The 19,874-nt window shown below is 44.7% G+C and overlaps 1 protein-coding gene across 1 annotated transcript; it reads left to right on the plus strand.

Moving 5' to 3' along the window:
- The first annotated feature begins 5,214 nt into the window (after window positions 1-5,214).
- Window positions 5,215-18,184, plus strand: Snrpc (small nuclear ribonucleoprotein polypeptide C). Its single transcript, XM_028888423.2, has 6 exons — window positions 5,215-5,305; window positions 5,595-5,637; window positions 7,405-7,513; window positions 9,784-9,873; window positions 12,590-12,694; window positions 17,863-18,184. The coding sequence occupies exons 1-6, from the start codon at window positions 5,298-5,300 to the stop codon at window positions 17,985-17,987; spliced, it is 480 nt and encodes a 159-aa protein (XP_028744256.1). The 5' UTR covers window positions 5,215-5,297; the 3' UTR covers window positions 17,988-18,184.
- The last annotated feature ends 1,690 nt before the right edge of the window (window positions 18,185-19,874 follow it).

Here is a 19,874-nt window from a genome sequence, read left to right on the forward strand (position 1 = left end):
TAATCCCAGCATTTGGGAGATGGAGGCAAGAGATCAAGAGTCCAAGGCCATCTTGGACTACCTAGGAAGCCTGAGGCCAGCCTGGGCTACATGAAACACTGTCTCAAAAACAAATTCATCACTGAGTGGTGGTGGTGGTGCACATTTTTAATCCTAGCACTTGGGAGGCAGCTCAGGAGGTTTTCTGTGAGTTCAAGGTCAGTCCAGTCTACATAGTTTTCCAAGCCAAGTTAGGGCTACATAGGGAGCTGTCTAAAACAAAACCCCATAAAAACAAAACAAAGGATCACAGTGCCAAACGATGTACTTAAGATCTGTGCTCCAAACTGGGTGAATTTGTGATTGCCTTTAATCCCAGCACTTAGGAGGCAGAGACAGACAGATCTCTTGAGTTCAAAGCCCCCCTGGTCTATGGATCGAGTTCCAGGACTGCCAGGGCTACACAGAGAAATGAATCGTGATTCTAATTAGTCTTAACAGTAAAAACCTGGAGTCAGATATCGAGGATGAAAACTGAAAGATCAGAGAAGCAGAGCAGCAGCCACCGGAAACTTCTTACTTCTATGGAACCTCAGACCAAATGGGCAGGAGCTCCTGTCTCTACCTGCTTTATATATTCCTGTCTTCACCTCCTAGTGCTGGGATTAAAGGTGTGCACCCTGCTCCATTTCTCTTTTAGATTGGTGTAGCGCAGAGTGATCTTCCTGCTTCCTTCTCCCAAGTGCTGGGATTAAAAGTGTGATCCACCACTGCCTGGCCTCTACGGTTAACTAGTGGCTAGCTCTGCCCTTTGATCTCCAGGCCGGTTTATTTGTTAGAACACAAACAAAATATCATAAACAGAGAAACCCTGTCAAAAGACCACAAAGCAAGCAAACAAACCAAATTCATTTTTTCCTGGCAGTGCAGTTGCTGTTGAGTAGAGTTCTGTTGTGGGATATTTGTTTGTCCTCCCACAGGGATAGAAGTTGTAGTTTTTAGTTTGGTGCTATGAGAAAGTTTTTTTGAATGTTCTCAGGCAAGTCTTCACATAGACTCCGATTCATTTCTCTTGGGTGGCCTGAGAGTGGAATACTTTGGCCTTGGATAGCTGTGTTCACTGCTCGCAGAACTGCCCAATCTTTTCCAAAGTGGTTGTAGCAGCGTTCACTCCTATGGACAGACAGAAGCTGGTTTGCTCTACCCCCCAATTAAAACACTTACTTTTTAAAGATATACTTTAATTTTTATTTTATGTGTATCCAAGTGTATGTATGTGAGCTCATTCATGTAGGTGTTCATGGAGCCAGCAAAGGACGTTAGATGCCCTGGAATTGAGTTACAGTGTGGGCCACTGATGTGGGTTCTGGGAACTGAATCGGGTCCTTTGCAAGAGCAACCAGTGCTCTTTAACCACTGAGCCATCTCTCCAGCCTGTTAAGTTAAAAAAGATTTTGTGTGTATGTGTGTGTGTGTGAAGGTCAAAGGATGACCTGTGGTCCACAGTTCTCCCCTTGTACCATGTTAGTCCAGGGGTCAAACTCAGAGCATCAGGATTTTGGTGCAAACGCCTTTACCCATTGAGTCATCTTTCAGGCCCATGAGCAAAAATGTTGAACCCCTCCCCCCCATTTTAGTCAGAGTCTTGCTATGTAGTCCAGGCTGTCCTTGAACTACGCTAACGTTCCTGCCTCTTTCCTCCTGAGTGTTGGGATTATGGGTATGTACCACTATACCTGATAATTAAACTTTTTTTTTTTTTTTTAAATACAGGGTTTCTCTGTGTAATAGTCCTGGCTGTATTGGAACTCACTTTGTAGACCAGGCTGGCCTTGAACTCAGGGATCCACCTGCCTCTGCCGCCCAAGTGCTGGGATTAAATGCATGCTCCCTGATATATTTAAACATTTTAATTTAATTCTGTATGTTAGTATGCACACATGAGTGCCAAGATGTTCCTGTGGAGGTCAGAAGACCATGTGTGGGAATCAGTTTTCACGTTCTACACACGTTATTTGAATTTCTGGTCCTCCTGCCTCAGGAACTTCCCAGTCATGAACATCATTCAGAGGCATTTTAGGCATCATCTCTTACTTGTGGAACTCAGTCTGTCTGAGGCTACACCTTGGTGCTTTGAAGGACCTATCTGAAAAAATAAGGCTCTCCAATCGCATCAAAGGTGTTGAGGCTCCACTCGGCTGAGATGTCAAAGGTTCTCATCCACGGGCTGTGTGTTCCGCGGAGAGGTTAGCACTGGACTCGGGCTGTTTGAGCTCAAGCACTGACTTTACCACTTACTAACTTGACAGCAACAAGATTATGTCACCTCTTTGGGGCTCAGTTTCATGATTAGTTAAAAAAAACTTGAACCCAATCCCATCAGACAACAATGAAAACTCCTTATCTAACTCTGACACCAACTAGGTGCTTAATACCTAGTGATTTCCTGTTTGTTTGCTTGTTTTTCCATTCAAGAGCCAAGACAATTTACCCCAGGGCAACAGAACACTTGTGCACTTTAGGTGTGTGTGTGTGTGTGTGTGTGTGTGTGTGTGTGTGTGTGTGTGTGTGTGTGTGTGTGTGTGTGTGTTTGTGTGTGTGTGTGTGTGTGTGTGTGTGTGTGTGTGTGTGTGTGTTTTCTTCCCACACCCTCAAGTCACGGAGTGTTACACCATACAAAGGCTGTTCCTGTCTTAGCTTTCTAGCAGGGCACCCTTTGAGTTAGACTTAGAATATCCTGTGCTAATAAACTATGCTGAGAGAAGCTATCCTGCCTATGCAAAGAGAGCCATCCCATTAGTGAGTAATAACTCCTTCTCAGTAAGCATTACTCAGAGCCTACCCGCTAAACCTGTTCTTCTGCCTTGGCCATTAGTTCCTCCCTGGCTTCCTCCTTGTTTCCAAACCTGTTGCTCTAATAGCTTTAGATTAATAAAGAGGTTCAAAGGACAACACATTCTCCAGGCCTGGGACTTTAGCCTTTTCTATTCTTAGCCGTAAACTCTTTGTTTACTACAGGGAGGCAAAACATTCACAGAACTAATGAATCATTCTTTCCTTCTCACTTGCCAAGGATAGATAGTGTGTACTGCCACCTGGTAGCCAGATGGACAAGGTAATTGTAGTCCCAGTATATATATATTTGGACAAAATCTCATGTACCCTGGACTGGCTTTAATATTTATTTATGTGTATGGGTGTTTTGTCTGTATGCATGTCTGTGTACATGTATACCTAGTGCCCAGAGGCCAGAAGAGGGCTTTGGATCCCCTTCGACTGGAGTTACAAACAGTTGTGAGCTGCCATGTGGGTGCTGGGAATTGAACCTGGGTTGTTTGGAAGGGCAGCCAGTGCCCTTAACGGCTGAGCCATCTCTCCAGTCCCTTATTTTGGCTTTTTGAGGCAGTTTCAGGTTGTAACTTCCTATGTAAACCAGGCATTACATTCTGAAACTTTAGTATTGGAGAAGAATAGAGGAGGTTGAGGGAATGTTTAGGTTATAAAGGAACTAGTAAAGACCCAAGTTATCTGAAGGTAACAGTGGAAATCACTACCTTAACGTGGCATCACATTGGAATTGGGTTTTACAAACTGTCCGAGGTACGGTAGCTTTTCTGTATTTCTTTGACAGCAGTATAACTCCAAGTTTTGGGTACTCCTCCCTCATTCTCAGGAGCTCAAGTTAAAAGGCAATTCACTGTGTCACTGAGAGGTCAAACACCTGACTGTTAGTGGGCAAGGGACTGCTGTCAGCTTCTTCCTAGGGAGTAGCTCCCAGTGATAGCGGCCTAAGTGTGCAGACATTGCACTAGACACTGTATGAGCTTTAAAAACAATTTTTAAATTTATTTTTTGATATTATTAATATTATACATATTATTATGTGCGAGTGTTTTGCTTGCATGTATGTAAGCATACCATGTGTGTGCCTGGTCAGAAAAGGTTGTCAGAGCTGGGCGGTGGTGGCCCACGCCTTTAATCCCAGCACTCGGGAGGCAGAGCCAGGCGGATCTCTCTGAGTCTGAGGCCAGCCTGGTCTACAGAGCGAGTTCCAGGATAGGCTCCAAAAGCTACAGAGAGAAACCCTGTCTCGAAAAACCAAAAAAGAAAGAAAAGAAAAAAGAAAAGGTTGTCAGATCACCTGGGACTTTAGCCACAGATGGCTTTGAGCCACCATGTGGATACTGGGGATCAAAGCAACAGATGCCCTTAACCGCCAAGCCAACGCTTCAATCTAAATGAGCATTTTTACAGTTCTTCCTCAAATCCCCGGAAATTGAAAGCTCAGAGAAAGCATAGCTAGGAAGCAGTTAGACAGTTTTTTGTTTGTTTATTTTCGAGACAGAGTTTCTCCGTGTAGCTTTGGAGCCTATCCTGGAACTTGCTCTGTAGACCAGGCTGGCCTCGAACTCACAGAGATCCGCCTGCCTCTGCCTCCCGAGTGCAATGATTAAAGGCGTGCGCCACCATGGTTGCAGTGAGGAGGCAGAGGCAGGAGGATCTCTGTGAGTTCGAGGCTGGCCTGGGCTACCAAGTGAGTCCCAGGAAAGGCACAAAGCTACACAGAGAAACCCTGTCTCGAAAAACCAAAAACCAAAAAAAAAAAAAAAAAAAAAGAGACAGTTTTAAAACTGGGGACTCTAGGCCGGGGCAGGCAGATCTCTGAGTTCGAGGCCAGCCTGGTCTACAGAGTGAGTTTCAGGACGGCCAAGGCTACACAGAGAAACCGTGTCTCGAAAAAGGGGTTCTGGAAATAGAACTCGGGTCCTCTGAAGAGCAGTTAGTGCTCTTAACCAACCTGAGCCATTTTTCCAGAAAGGGATGGTAATAAAAAGCAGGTCACATTTGGCTTTATTGCTTGGAAAAATTTAATTATTTTTTTCAGTGGTAGTCCAATAAGTTTTCTCCGTCTTCTTTGAAGTTGAGCTCCCCTCGTCCTGCTTCTTTTTCCCAAGCGTAAGACTTTGATCACTATCCACTGATTTGCTCTATTTCACCTACCTGCTTCGGTTCTGCTGTTTTCCCAGCACTTACAGCAGATCAGGGAGCATACTAGAGAATCTGCTTTTTGGAACCTTTCGTTCAAAGAATGAAATAATGCACTTCCGCGAGCGAACAACCAATCACGAGTAAGTGGGCGCGGATTGACCCTCACAGGCACTCATAGCACACTCCCTGGCCGTCCTCAGTAAAGCAAAGATCCGTAGCGGAAGTCCCGCCCTCGTTTTTTTTTTCCGTCCTAAGGCCGTGTCGGCGCGGGTTGTGTGCGTCATTTCCCGGCGGCGCGGAACCGGGCAGCCAACGGCCTGCGGAGCAACATGCCGAAGTGAGTGCCGGCCTGAGGTCTGGCGGCGCTGGGGTGGTCAGTCGGGCCTCCGTGAAGGCGGCCGCCCGCGGGTCCTGGTTCTTGGCGCTTCCCGGGGAAGGCGGGCGTCTTGGTGAGGTGCCGGGTGGGAGACGAGGCGCTCTTGCCGCCCCTCCAGAGTGGGCCCGGCCCCCCCGCACGCAGCCCCGGATTCTGTCAGAACGCTTTGTTTGACGCCTTAGAATCTGAGTTTGAGGGGTTGTGTTTGTTTGGACACCTGCTAAGTATTGTCATATTCTTGTCTTTTCAGGTTTTATTGTGACTACTGTGATACGTACCTGACCCATGATTCTGTAAGTGGCGCGTCTTTTCATAATCTTGTATGCAAAAATAAGATTCTTTTTCTTTTCTTTTTTTAAACTAATTTAGGTCCAGGTACGTGCTTTACAGCCTGCTGGAAATTTTACTACTACTGTTCACAGAAAGTAATTGCGGGCCGGGGATGGTGGTGCACGTTTTTTAATTCCAGCCCTTGGGAGGCAGAGGCAGGCCGATCTCGGGTGAGTTCGAGGCCAGCCTGGTCTAGCGTGAGTTCCAGAATGGCCAGAGGTATACATAGAAACCCTGTCTTGAAAAATAAGACCCTTCCAGTGATGGTCCTTGTAATTTGAAGATATTTGCAGAACGATAAAGCTTTAACGGGCTTGAGGATGAAAATATTTGCATGTGCAGAAGCTGCATTTGCCTGTAATCTCAGTACTTGAGAGGCTAAATCAGGAAGATGGTGAATTCCAAGTTAGTGTAGGATACATATTGAGGCCTTGTCAAAATAACTTCCCCAAAACCTAGGAGTGTGCTCTTACAACTCAAATATTTGATTATATCATATTATTCAAAAGTTTTATTAAAATGGAAAGAAATGTCTTAGTTTATAGAATTGCAGCTCCATCTCTGCTTCTGTGGGAACTCAACTATTCATCAGCAGGAATAATAAGTGTAAGAACCTAATGAAATGTAGTTCAGTGTAGACTGCTGTTTAGAATTCACAAGGCCTTGGGAAAAATAAAAACAGCAAGAAAGGTAGGTGCATTTAGTGACTCAGGCCTGTTTTCCCAGCGTTTGAGAGCCTGAGGTGGTGAATTTTTGGCTAAGATGGGAGACCCTATCTCGAAAAGCCAAACCAAAACAAACCCTTTAGCAACAACAAAATTTGGTGTTTATAGTTTCTCTGAATGAAAATTATTTCTTTATTTTTAGACAGGGTCTCATTATATAGCCCTGGCTGGCCTAGAACTTGATATGTAGACCAGACTATCCAGCTTGAGTGCTGGAATTGAAGGCGTGCATCACTATGACCACCCTAAAGTACTGTATTCTCATAACAGTGTTGCTTAAGTGTATTGAAGCTACTATTTTCTTGTGGATAAACCCGAGGGCATTAAAATAGCATTATGATAGGCCGGGTGGTGGTGGCGCATGCCTTTAATCCCAGCACTTAGGAGGCAGAGCCAGGCGGATCTCTGTGAGTTCGAGGCCAGCCTGGTCTACAAAGTGAGTTCCAAGAAAGGCGCAAAGCTACACAGAGAAACCCTGTCTCGAAAAACCAAAAAATAAAATAAATAAATAAATAAATAAATAAAAAATAGCACTATGGTTCAGACCAGGGGCACGTACACTTTTTCTAAAGTAGCAGATTGTATTTTAGATTTGTAAATGTGGAGTCTCTATGATATCCAAGTCTGTTGTTGTAGAGAGAAGCCTTAGACAGTAAGTCAATGAATACTGTATTGTTGGGGCTGATGTGTAGCCCAGTGGTAGAGCAACTGGCTAGAATGCAGAAGCTCTGAGTTCCATTCCTAGTTCGGAGTGGAGTGGAGAAGGGCAAGGAGGAAAGGGCCTGTGTCTGTGTTCCAGTGCTCAAAAGCAGGTGCTTGACTCACAGGCCACAGTGTGCTGGCCTGTTCTAGGTAATAAGTCTAGTAAAGATGTACACTGCAGGGCAGTGTTTGTAAAAGGCACTTTAACATCTTAGCCAGGCCACCCATGCAGAGCCAAAGCTTTTCAGCTTTTTCGTTTTGGAATTTTGTTTCTGTATCTGACATCACCTTTTTGTTTTACAGCCATCTGTGAGAAAGACACACTGCAGTGGTCGGAAACACAAAGAGAATGTGAAAGACTACTACCAGAAATGGATGGAAGAGCAGGCCCAGAGCCTGATTGACAAAACAAGTATGTCTCAGTCTCTGTCCCGATGTAATAGAATGGTCCCATTCTTTTTTTTTTTTTTTTTTTTTGGTTTTTTGAGACAGGGTTTCTCTGTGTAGCTTTGCACCTTTCCTGGAACTCACTTGGTAGCCCAGGCTGGCCTCAAACTCAGAGATCCGCCTGGCTCTGCCTCCCGAGTGCTGGGATTAAAGGCGTGCGCCACCACCTCCCGGCTCCCATTCTTTTTTTATCCTCGTCTCTGTTTTCCACAGTAGCAACTCGCTCTGTATGATACACAGGGCTATTTGCTTGTGTTGAATGAGCAGAGTAGAAGATCACTTGTTTCCTAGGAATCCCAGGAATATAGGAACACATTAATATTAATCATCGAGGTACTGCATTAGAAAACAGTTGTGTGCAGTCTGGTTAGACTGGGAGGTGGGGTAGAGAAAATGGAGTTGCCTAGGATTTTCCTGTTAATGGCAACAAGATTTTGTAGCACATTTATGTGAACCTATCTTTGCAAAATTACAATCCACAATTTTTTCTTTTAAAGATTTATTTACTTTTATGTGAGTTGCAGTTTTACCTGTGTATGTCGATGTGAGAGTGTCAGGTCTCCTGGAACAGACAGTTGTGAGCTGCCATGTGGGTGCTGGGAATTGAACCTGGGCCCTCTGGAAGCGCAGCCAATTCTCTTAACTGCTGAGCCATCTCTCCAGCCCCTGCAATTGACAATTTTGAGATTTTTCCATAATAATTGGAAAATGTAGAAGTGGGTTTGAAAGACTTTATTTTGGCTTTCATATTTGTAGCTCTGGAAAAAAGTAGAGACAGGTGGTGGTCGCAATGCACACCTTTAATCCCAGCACTTGAGAGGCAGAGGCCGGCCTGGTCTATAAATAAAGGTCCATTACAGCCAGGGTTGCACAGAGAAAACCTATCTGGGAAAACAAAACAAAACAAAACAGCCAGGGTTGCACAGAGAAAACCTATCTGGGAAAACAAAACAAAACAAAACAAACAAACAAAAAAAAGAAGCAGAAAAGTCAAAAGAAACCTTAACTGTTGGGAAAAAACAGTCTGGATGTGTTCTGGACAACTGTTTATCTGCCATATTCTTTTTGTTCATTTCTGTGTTTTGGGTCTAAGACTGCATTTACTGTAGATCATGGGGGTATATTTGAAACATAGCTTTTTCAAAAAATTCCCTTAGTGTCATGTGGCACAGGTGGGCCTCCAGCTTGCTGGGGGTGGTGGAGGATGAACTTAAGTTCTGGATCCTCTGTCTCAGATTCTCAAGTCCCTGACACATTTGCCTGGTGTGTTTTGTTTAGGTAGTTGTTTTTGTTTTTTCCTTTGTATGTGTGGGTGTCTGCCCATGCATGCACATGTGGAAGTCAGAAAGGGTGTAGAGGCATTCTTTTTTTTTTTTTCTTTTCTGGTTTTAGAGACAGGATTTCTCTGTGTAGTCCTAGCTGTCTTGGAACTCACTCTGTAGACCAGGCTGGTCTTACAGAGATCCACCTGCCTCTGCCTCCTGAGTGCTGGGAATAAAGGCATGCGCCACCACCGTCTGGCCCAGACAATTTCCATTCATTTTCTTTTGTTTTCCCTTTTGCCTCGTGTACTCTAAGGAAAAAAGTTAAAAAAAGAAAGGAAAAAAAACCCTAAAAATAAAGAAGTTGATTGTGGTAGGCTTCTGTTAAGATGATAATCTCCTTTAGTGCAGTGTCTTTTGACTCCAGATATTTATTTCTTCCTCATCCGGTTCAGTGCATTTGTTTCAGTAGAAGTAATCAAGGAAAGTATATTGTGTTTACTCAGGGTGTGGGAGGAGACATGTTTTAGAGCCTGGCCTTTGTGTATGGATTGTACATTTTCCAAATAAAACTGATGACTTGAATTGGTTATAAACTAAATTTTTAAATGTGAAGACTAGTCTCGTTATGTTGCCTAAGTTGGTCTCTAACTCCCGTGCTCAGGTCCTCCAACAGCATGACTTGAATGCTGGGCTCATAGGTGTGTGCACCAACTCGCCAGTAACGGTTATCTTAGCCGTAGAAGTGAGGAGCACAAAGTGCCATTCCATAATTACCTAAATCCGTAAATCAGTCCATCGCAGTTGTAACAATGGAGTATCTCCGTGGTTTTCAAACTGTAGTGCCACCTGTAGGAACTAAAGAATGCTCTCGAATGAAGTAAAGATTTCAGAGAAAGAAGGTGGATATTTTAGTAAACAAGTTGCTGCATTCACCTAACACATTATTTTTTGTTTTCTTGCTTATTTTAAGCGGCTGCATTTCAACAAGGAAAGATACCTCCAGCTCCATTCTCTGCTCCTCCTCCTGCAGGGGCCATGATCCCACCTCCCCCCAGTCTCCGTAAGTTTAAAATTCTATGCTAAAGTGTGCAGCTGCTCAGATTATCCTTTGATTATTAGCTTGTCACGTAGTAGGCTTCCAAATACTGTTGACTATAGGTAGTTGACTAAATGGAATTAGCTTTAGCAGTGCAGTTTCCTCTGTGTGAGTGTGAAAGTGCGTGTGTTCACGTGGAGACTAGAGGCTGACCGTGGAGTCATCCACCTTGTGATGTTGGTGTTTTATTGTGTGTGTATGTTGTGGCATGTATGCGGAGTCAGAGGAAACTTGGAGGACTGAGTCCTTGCTTGCTGCTTTGTGGATGGAGAGATAGAGCTCAGTTTGTCAGGCCTGGCAGCAAGTGACCTTAGCCATTGAGCCATCTTCCTGGCCTTTAGTTTTCGAGACAGTTTCTCCCTGGGATCTAGGGCTTTATAACTAGGCAGATAGTCTGACCAGTGAGCCCCAGGGATCCAGTTGTCTTCGCTTCCCCAGTGCCTGGGTTACAGCTGCACACACCCTGCCTGACTTTACATGGGAACTGAACTTGAACTCAGTTTCTCTCTCTTTTTTTTTTTCTTCTCCATTTTCTGAGACAGGGTTTCTCTGTGTAGCCCTGGCTGTCCTGGAACTCTCTTCTCTATACCAGGCTGGCCTCAAACTCAGAGATCCACCTGCCTCCCGAGTGCTGGGATTAAAGGTGTGCGCCACTACACCAGGCTGGCAGTGTGTTAATGTGTAGCACAGGCTGTTGTGAAACTCAGTAGTCTTTCTAGCCCCAGCCGCCCAAGCACTAGGATTATCACAGTGCCTACCTCAGGGTAACTTTCAGTTGTAATGTTTCTGTGACTCCCCAGGTCTGGAGATCTCAAAAGGAATAGATATTATTGAACAAATTAAATTCTTTATTGGTATGAGCACAATACCAGAAGACCTAAGTAACTGATAAACTCAGTCTTTTCCCAATTTCTTTTCTTTTCTTTTTTTTTTTTTTTTTTTTTTGGTTTTTTAGAGACAGATTTTCTCTGTGTGGCTTTGCGCCTTTCCTGGAGTTCACTTGGTAGCCCAGGCTGGCCTCGAACTCACAGAGATCCGCCTGGCTCTGCCTCTCGAGTGCTGGGATTAAAGGCGTGTGCCACCACTGCCCGGCCCCAATTTCTAACTTACCTATGTATTCAGATTTTTCTTCAGGCCACCCTGCCAGACTTATTAATTATGAAAGCTTGGCCTTAGCTTAGGCTTGACCCAGTTGCTCTTAAAACTTAAATTAACCCATTTCTGTTAATCTGTTTTCTGTCACATACCACCCATTCTGCTTTCTCCATGTCTCCTTTGCATCTCCCCCCCACCTAGATTCCTCCTCCTTTGTCTCTGCCCAGATGTCCTGCCTGTGCCTCCTGCCTCGCTCTTGGCCGTTGTGCTCTTCAGTACACCAGTCACAGCAGCCCCTTCACCCAGTGTGCAAACATCCCACAGCACACCTCAGCCCGTGAAGGGTCAGGACTGGACATTGACGGAGGAGTGGGCCACGAGCCTGTGTCCTCGGGGAGGCTTGCTGTTCATGGAGTGGACAGGAGGGTCTCTAGCTCATTGTCCTTTTGCTCCCCTGCGAGGGTCAGACTGGACTTGGACCAAGAGACTAAACATCTTGTATATTATGGGTGTGAACAAAGAACTGGGCTGCTCAGAGGAGTCGCCCACGGATGGCCGGTCAGACCCTCCGGGTGCTTGTGCAGCCTCCAGGTCACTGAAGCCTCCACATTTTTCCTCCTCTTTGTTTTCTAGCTTTGAGTCTGGTCTGCATCTTTTTACAGAGTGAGTCCCTATCTCAAAACAAACAACAAACACATTTTGTAGAATTCTTAAAATTTTATTTTATGTGAATGAGTAGTTTGCCTACATGTATCTAAGTGTGCCGTGTGTGTGTGTGTGTGTGTGTGTGTGTGTGTGTGTGTGTGTGTGTGTGTGTGTGTGTGTGTGTGTGTCTGGTGCCAGAAGAGACCGGAAGATGGTAGTAGATCCCCTGGAACTTACTTATGCCAGGCATGTTGGTGCATGCTTTTAATCCCAGCACTCGGGAGGCTGAGACTCTCTTGAGTTTGAGGCCAGCTTGATCTATTGAGTGAGTTCCAGAACAGCCAGGGCTGCACAGAGAAATCCTGTCTCGAAAAACAAACAAAAAGGTCCCCTAGATCTTTAGTTAAAGGTGATTGTAAGCTGCCATGTGGGTGCTGGGGCCTCTGGAAGATGAGTCAAGTGTTCTGAGTGATTGCTCTAGCCTCTGGGATTTGTTTTTCTTAGAGGTGAATGTCCTGGGGATTGAGCCTAGGGGCCTTGGACAAGCTAAGCACATGTTCTGCCACTGAGCTGCATACTGAGTTCCAGAGCATCTCAAATGTTGGGGCTCACTTTATTTTTACATTTTTGTCTAGTCAGGCTTGTTACTACTTTTATGTTTTGTTTTGTTATTGGAAACAGGGTCTCTCTGTGTAGCCCTGGTTGTTTTGGAACTTGCTAAGTACACCATGTTGGCCTTGAGCTCACAGCTATCCACATGATCCACATTTCACTGCCTCCTGACTGCTGGGATTTTGTTACTGCTTTTTAATCACAAAGTAAAAGTTATGACATGTTATATTTGTGATTCTACTGTTAGAATAAGAAACTATAGGAAGTTTATTCTATAGAGTGTCAGCATGCAAACCTGCTTAACCACAGCCTCCATTGTCTATTTTAGCGGGTCCTCCTCGCCCTGGCATGATGCCTGCACCCCACATGGGAGGCCCTCCCATGATGCCGATGATGGGCCCTCCTCCTCCTGGGATGATGCCCGTGGGACCTGGTGAGTTGGAATGTGTCACATTTTGGTTGCGGCGCAGTGAGTTTTAGTTCTGCATTAAGGGGCATTCTTTGTTAGCTGTAAGTATTGTAATGTTGACTTGGTCAGCGTTTAATGATAAAGACTTGATCTGTCAATAGGATCGAATAGTATTTAATGGCCTTGTGCTATGAAAGCAGGATGAGGCTGCCCCTCTTATCCCTCCCTCCTGTTTTTTTGGTTTGCCTTGTGGCCACTTGCGATGAGGTCGATGAGCTTGTTGTGTCTTGGGGCAGAGGAAGGTTGGCTTCTGTTTTGTTTGGTGCATAGCTGCCTCCTAGTGCAGATACACTCTCAAAGATTTAACTACCTAATCAGTAGATTAGAAACCATTGGCTTAGTAGGTAGACCAGGCCGGCCTTGAGATCTGCCTGCCTCTGCCTCCCTCTGCTGGGATTGTGCCACCATGCCCAGCATTCCTTTGTTTATGTTTTTAATTTATCATAAAATTAACTTAGGAGAACTATTTTTTATTTTTGTAGCCAGGGATTGAACCTTGTGCTTTGATGTGCTTACAAGTTCTACCTCTTAGCCACAGCCACAAACCTCCTATTTAGAGTTCTTTTTTTTGCCAGAGCCTGGGAGTGCACCCAAGGCCTTGCGGATTGTTAAATATGAAAAGGAATATGTATGTATCCTTGGCTAATTTCGAACTCACAGCGATTTGCCTGCCTCTGCCTCCTCAGTGCTCACCTCAGCTGGAATTTCAATTTCCTTGAAGTGGTTGGAGACTGCAATATAATCTAGTTCCTGGAGTCTTCCTTGCTAGGGAGGGAATGAATGTTCTGGTCATCTAGCCTGGAGCCTTCCAGCTACCTCTGATCCCCTACCCCCCTTTCTTTTGGTTTTTTTGAGACAATTTCTCTGTGTAGCTCTGGCTGTCCTGGAATTTGCTCTGTAGACCAGGCTGCCCTGGAACTCACAGAGATCTACCTGCCTCTGCCTCCTATGTGCTGGGATTAAAAAGTGTGCGCCACTACTGCCTCACAAGTTTTCAAACATTTTACTGGTTTTGGAATAGTTAAATTGTCTAATTACAATATTAAAAATGGCAGGCATAACATGGTTTGAAAATAGATGAGTGGTGCCTCCAACTCAACTGGAGAAACAAGGTGCACAGAGGTGTAAAGTAAAACAGCTTTCTGACCAGGAGTGTAGCTGTGGGCCCGTGTAGATGTTAGTTAGAGGGTGGAGAATATAGAGAACAGATTTACTGGCTTAGGAACTCAAAACATAACCAGGTGATTTAGATGCAGTTATTGTTTATTTAATATTTCTGAGACAGAGTCTCACTATGTAAACTAGGCTGCCTAGAACTCGTGGAGATCTACTTGCCTCTTCCTCTGCAATGCTGGAATTAAAGACACATGTCGCCGAGTGGCGGTGTCGGACTCCTTTAATACTAGCACTCGGGAGGCAGGATCTCTGAGTTCGAGGCCAGCCTGGTCTACAGAGCGAGTTCCAGGACAGGGACCAAAACTACACAGAGAAACCCTGTCTCGAAACCCCCCTTCCCCCCCAAAAAAAAGACATGTGCCACTGTGACCTGCTTGTTCTTTAAATTAGTGTCACAAAATAACATACTTAGTTTAAAGAGTTGGGAACTGGGAATGAATGAGCCATAGAAAGAGATCTACCGCCGGGCCGTTGGTGGCACACGCCTTTAATCCCAGCACTTGGGAGGCAGAGCCAGGCGGATCTCTGTGAGTTCGAGGCCAACCTGGGCTACCAAGTGAGCTCCAGGAAAGGTGCAAAGCTACACAGAGAAACCCTGTCTCGAAAAACCAAAAAAAAAAAAAAAAAAAAAAAAAAGAAAGAGATCTACCTGGGCATGGTGGCACATGCCTGTAATCCTTCTTGAGTGATCCTAATTACTCGAGAATATTTTGAGGCACTATAGGCATTGTAACAGGCCCTATTTAAAACACACAAACAAAACAATAAAAACAAATGATGGGGAAAGGGAAAGAAGGTTTCCAGGGGCTGGTTTTCATGGTGTGTACATGTTGAAGCTGGGTCTAAAGACATGGATGGCTATCACACCCATCTTACTACCCTATGTGTGTTCCCAGACTTTATAGTAAAGTTAAAGATGAAAGGAGCCTACGATTTCTGTATGAAATCACATTATTGGCAAATCTGAATTCAGTCCACTGTGGACAGCAAAGAGAACAAATCCTCAGGTGCCCAGTGTGTAATGTTTGATCTGGAGCAGTTTCTTGTAGACACACATACCCAGATTGCCAAGTGTGCGTGTGCTCGTGGGCCTCAGAGTACAGAGAACATGCTGCCATCGACACTGGTCCTTACAGCTTCTGTACCTACTGTCATTCCTCACATTTATCTGTGAGCGTGTGTGTCTGTGTGTGCTGGAGTGCTTGTTATATCAACCACCTTCCTATGGTGGGGAAAAGTATATGCTGACTTTTGAAAAATAGTTTTACTCTTGTAACCCAGGATGGCCTTGAACTCAGGAACCCTCTGTCTCTTCAGAGTGCTGGCATTACAGGCTTGTACCCTCATCCAACTTTGAATATGGTTATATCCTGAGCCGTTTGTTTGCTTGCTTGCTTGCTTATTTATTTATTTATTTATTTATTTATTTATTTATTTATTTATTTATTTATTTATATTTTAGTGAATGGCCAGTGTTGTGAATTGGCTCCATCTTCCTGGGAAGCTTTATATATATTTTTTACAATACCATTCAGTTCTACATATCAGCCATGGGTTCCCCTATTCTCCCCCCCTCCCACCCCCTCCCCTTACCCCCAGCCTACCCTCCATTCCCACCTCCTCCAGGACAAGTCCTCCCCCGAGGACTGCAATCATCCTGGTAGACTCAATCCAGGGAGGTCCAGTCCCTTCCTCCCAGACTGAGCCAAGTGTCCCTGCATAAGCTCCAGGTTTCAAACAGCCAACTCATGCAATGAGCACAGGACTTGGTCCCACTGCCTAGTTGCCTCCCAAACTGATCAAGCCAATCAACTGTCTCACCTATTCAGAGGGCCTTTTTTTTTGTTTGTTTTGTTTTGTTTGTTTTGTTTTTTCGAGACAGGGTTTCTCTGTGTAGCTTTGTGAGGGCCTTTTTTAAAGACACATTTATTTTTTATGTATACAGTATGTATGACTGCAGGCCAGAAGAGGGCACCAGATCTCATTACAGATGGTTGTGAGCCACCATGTGGTTGCTGGGAATTGAACTCAGGACCTCTGGAAGAGTAGTCAGTGCTCTTAGCCTCTGAGCCATCTCTCCAGCCCCCTCTTGAGCCATTTATAACACAAGCTTTAATCAAAATTAGTTACTTAAACAATTACAGGATCCATTTGTAATTTCAGTGGACCCTGCCCCCAACTTACTATTTTACTTCCCTTTTTGAGATAAAGGCTCAGTGTGTAACCCTGGCTGGCCTGGAGCTTAAGTAGCCAGGCTGGCCTCAAACTTGCTCATTTTGCCTTTGCCACCCAAGTGCTGACATTACTGGCAAGTGCGACTATGCTTGCAGAATTCGATATTTATAAAGAATTTTTTTTTTTCTTTTTTTTGGTTTTTTGAGACAGAGTTTCTCTGTGTAGCTTTGCGCCTTTCCTGGAACTCACTTGGTAGCCCAGGCTGGCCTCGAACTCACAGAGATCCGCCTGGCTCTGCCTCCCGAGTGCTGGGATTAAAGGCGTGCGCCACCACCGCCCGGCTTAAAGAATTTATATAGGAGCTGGAGAGATGGCTCAGCGGTTTGGAGCACTGGCTGCTCTTCTAGAAGACCAGGGTTCAATTCCCAGCACCCACATGGCAGCTCCAAACTGTCTGTAACTCCAGTTCCAGGGGATCCAACACCCTCACACCAATGCACATAAAATAAAGTTAAATTTATAAAAGAATTTATACAGCTGAAAAATTATAGAGCATAATAGCAAAATGAATATTGATGAGCCCACATCCAGATGAGGAGTAGTCAGTCACTAAACAGTCACTGAGGCTGCCATGTTGCTTCCCTGCCCTCTGCTGTCTGCCTTTTCCTCCCTGGCACACAGACACATACAGAATTGACTAATAGTTTCTAAACTGCATTTGCAAAATGAAATTCTGTGTATTCCATTTGGTATAATTCCTGATGGCCTGCTATTTTTCGTGATTTGGGCTAACTGCAGTTACTATCAGATTTTCAGCCTGGGTCTGATCACCTTCCCATAGTTCCCAGCAGTCACTTAATGGGAAGACTGTCCTCTGCAGTTACTATCAGATTTTCAGCCTGGGTCTGATCACCTTCCCATAGTTCCCAGCAGTCACTTAATGGGAAGACTGTCCTCTGTGACTGGACATGGAGGAGACAGCTCCTGTTACATAGTGGAAATAATTGACTAAAAAAGCTGAGCAGGCTAATTGTGGTGGCACATGCCTTTAATCTCAGTGACTTGGCTGGCAGAGGGGTTGAGGCCATCCTGGTCTGCATAGCCAGTTCCAGGACAGCCAGGGCTATATAATAGAGAGACCCTGTTTGAACCAAAAATAACAGCAATAGCAACAAGAGCAAAAAAACAAAAAACACAAAAAAATGAACCAAACAAACAACTGAGCAAGGCAGAACTAGTGTCCCTGGTGCCTTGTGACCAGTGGTCTATTTATAACCACTGCTGTCACTAGATCAGGGTTCCCAGAGCTTTCTGTGCTGACTTTTATCTTAGTTTGATGTCTTAAGTAACTTAAAATTTGATTAATTTGTTGCATTTTTTTTCTGTCATGTCTTTTTCTAGTATTTTTCAGGGTCCAAGTTTCAGTTTTTTTGTTTTTTTTCTTCACATTGTTTCTCTATGCAGCCCTGACTGTCCTGGGACTTGCTCTGTAGACCAGGCTGGCCTCGAACTCAGAGATCTGTCCTGTCTCTGCCTCCCAAGTGCTGGGATTAAAGGTGTGTGCCACAACCGCCCAGCTCAGTTGAAGGCAGAGGCAGGAGGATCTTTGTGAGTTTGAGGCCAGCCTGGGCTACCAAGTAAGTTCCAGGAAGGCGCAAAGCTACACAGAGAAACCCTGTCTCGAAAAACCAAAAAAAAAAAAAAAAAAGAAAGAAAGAAATCCCATAGTACTGTCTCATGAATGTCATTTCTCATTCCTCTTTCCTTTGTTTTGTCTATAGCTCCTGGAATGAGGCCACCCATGGGAGGCCACATGCCCATGATGCCTGGGCCTCCAATGATGAGACCTCCGGCTCGACCTATGATGGTGCCCACTCGGCCTGGCATGACTCGGCCAGACAGATAAGAGCAGAAAGGCTCGTGATCACTTTTGTACTTCTTGTTCTGTTTCACCAGGAGATGACGGTGCTGAGCCTGACTATTTTCTAGCTGCATGACAGGAAGGCTTCCCCTTCCGAACAGAGAGAAGTGGGGCAAAAAAAGTGCAGCTTTCACTGATATTGTGAAATGTGAAAATAAAATCGTCAGCTGTTTTAGTTAAAAGCGTGTCCTTTTCCTTCCAGCCATGTGCTGCTAGCTTGTTCTCCAGCATGTCCCACGTGCGAGTCTTTGGCCATGGTGTGAGTGCTTGCCTGTCTGTTTAGTTAGATTTCCTCATTCGGGACTTTGGAAAACTTTTCTTTTGGATGCTCAGATAGGATTTTTTTATTTCTTTTTTCTTTTGAAACAGGGTTTCTCTGTGTAGTCCTGGCTGTTTTTGGACTTGCTCTGTAGATCAGGCTGATCTTGAACTTAGAGATCTGCTTGCCTCTGCCTCCTGTGCTGAGATTAAAGGCTTGCACCACCACTGCCCAGCTTTACCTATTTGATTTTTGAGACCTATTTTTCAAGTGGCCCAAGCTGATCTTAGTTAGTGTGTAGAGGAGGATGATGTTGACATCACCATGCCTGGCTGAGATAGGATCTTAGAAGCTCAGGCTAGTCTTGATGCTAGGATTGTGGGTGTGTACTACCATACCTGGCTTGGACATCAATACGGTTTTTTTATTTTATTTTATTTCATGGCTAGAAGACGATGGTGGTGCACGCCTTTAATCCCAGCATTTAGGAGGCAGAGGCAGGTGGATCTCTGAGTTCGAGGCCAGTCTGGTCTCCAGAGTAAGTTCCAGGACAGCCAAGGCTATATACAGAGAAACCCTGTCTCAAAAACCAAACATTTGTTTGTTACATTCATTTGTATATGTATGTGGTGAGTAGTGGAGGTGAGAAGACAACTTTTGAGAATTGGTCCTCTCTACCATCTGACTCCCCAAGATTGAACTCATCATATAATAATCATATTAGCCACGCCTGTAAATTATTCTACCCATTTTAGCCATTTACTCATTTTTCTCAGGTCCCCGCCTTAGTCTTTTGCTGTGGTGGTGGTGGTGGGGGCCCAGTGTAGGAAAGGGTCTCATGTAGTCCATGTTGTACCAACTGTACAGCTAAGGCTGCCCTTGACCCTATCTACTTCCACCTCCTAGTGCTGGATGACAGGTGTGCGCTACCACTTCCAGCTTTCTTGCCAGTAAGTGGCTTGATAGCTACAAGGTTTGTAAAATTATGCAGGTTCTTTTTCTGAGTTAATTTAACTTGGTGTATTTAATTCTGAAAAGTTTCAGTAGTTAAAACAGTACATATTTCTAGATGTGGTTAATATTGTCAACTTCACAGTATCTGGAATCAGCCTGGGAAAACAACAGGACTTAACTAAGCCAGCACAGCACTGAGAGGTTAGTTTACTAATTCCCCGCTTTAGGTTTTCTGTACTCTAGGCCACTTGATTTGGCATCTGTGCAGAGGTGAATGAATTCCAAGTTCAGGCTGCCTCAACACAGGTCCCCAAATCCAGTTAGCAAAAGGGGCATGCTGTTCGAGACAGCTCTGTAGCTCAGACATCGAGCACACTAACTTTGGTCAGTCTTCTGAGAGTACAGAGCAGGTGTCAGATGGGCTGTTTCCTCTGAAGCTCACATCCATTTCTCAGCTCATGATGTGCAAGAATTTAATTCCCTGCTTCTATAAAACAGATTTCTGTCTTTGCTGGCTGTCAATCTGGAACTTTCCCTTGTTGCATTTGTTTGTGTACATGTGTAAGTGGACACATGTGGAAGTCAGGTTGATGTCAGATGTCTTCCTCAATCACTGTTCTTTGTTTACTAAGCAGGATTTCCTGTTGAACCCAGAGCTC

This window comes from Peromyscus leucopus, chromosome 16_21 (assembly GCF_004664715.2).
Source record: "Peromyscus leucopus breed LL Stock chromosome 16_21, UCI_PerLeu_2.1, whole genome shotgun sequence".
NCBI classification, from domain to species: Eukaryota; Metazoa; Chordata; class Mammalia; order Rodentia; family Cricetidae; genus Peromyscus; species Peromyscus leucopus.

Coding starts and splice junctions, on each gene's coding strand:
- Snrpc (XM_028888423.2), top strand. Junction 5,638..7,404: donor CGTACCTGACCCATGATTCT/GTAAGTGGCGCG, acceptor TTTGTTTTACAG/CCATCTGTGAGAAAGACACA. Junction 12,695..17,862: donor GATGATGCCCGTGGGACCTG/GTGAGTTGGAAT, acceptor TTTTGTCTATAG/CTCCTGGAATGAGGCCACCC.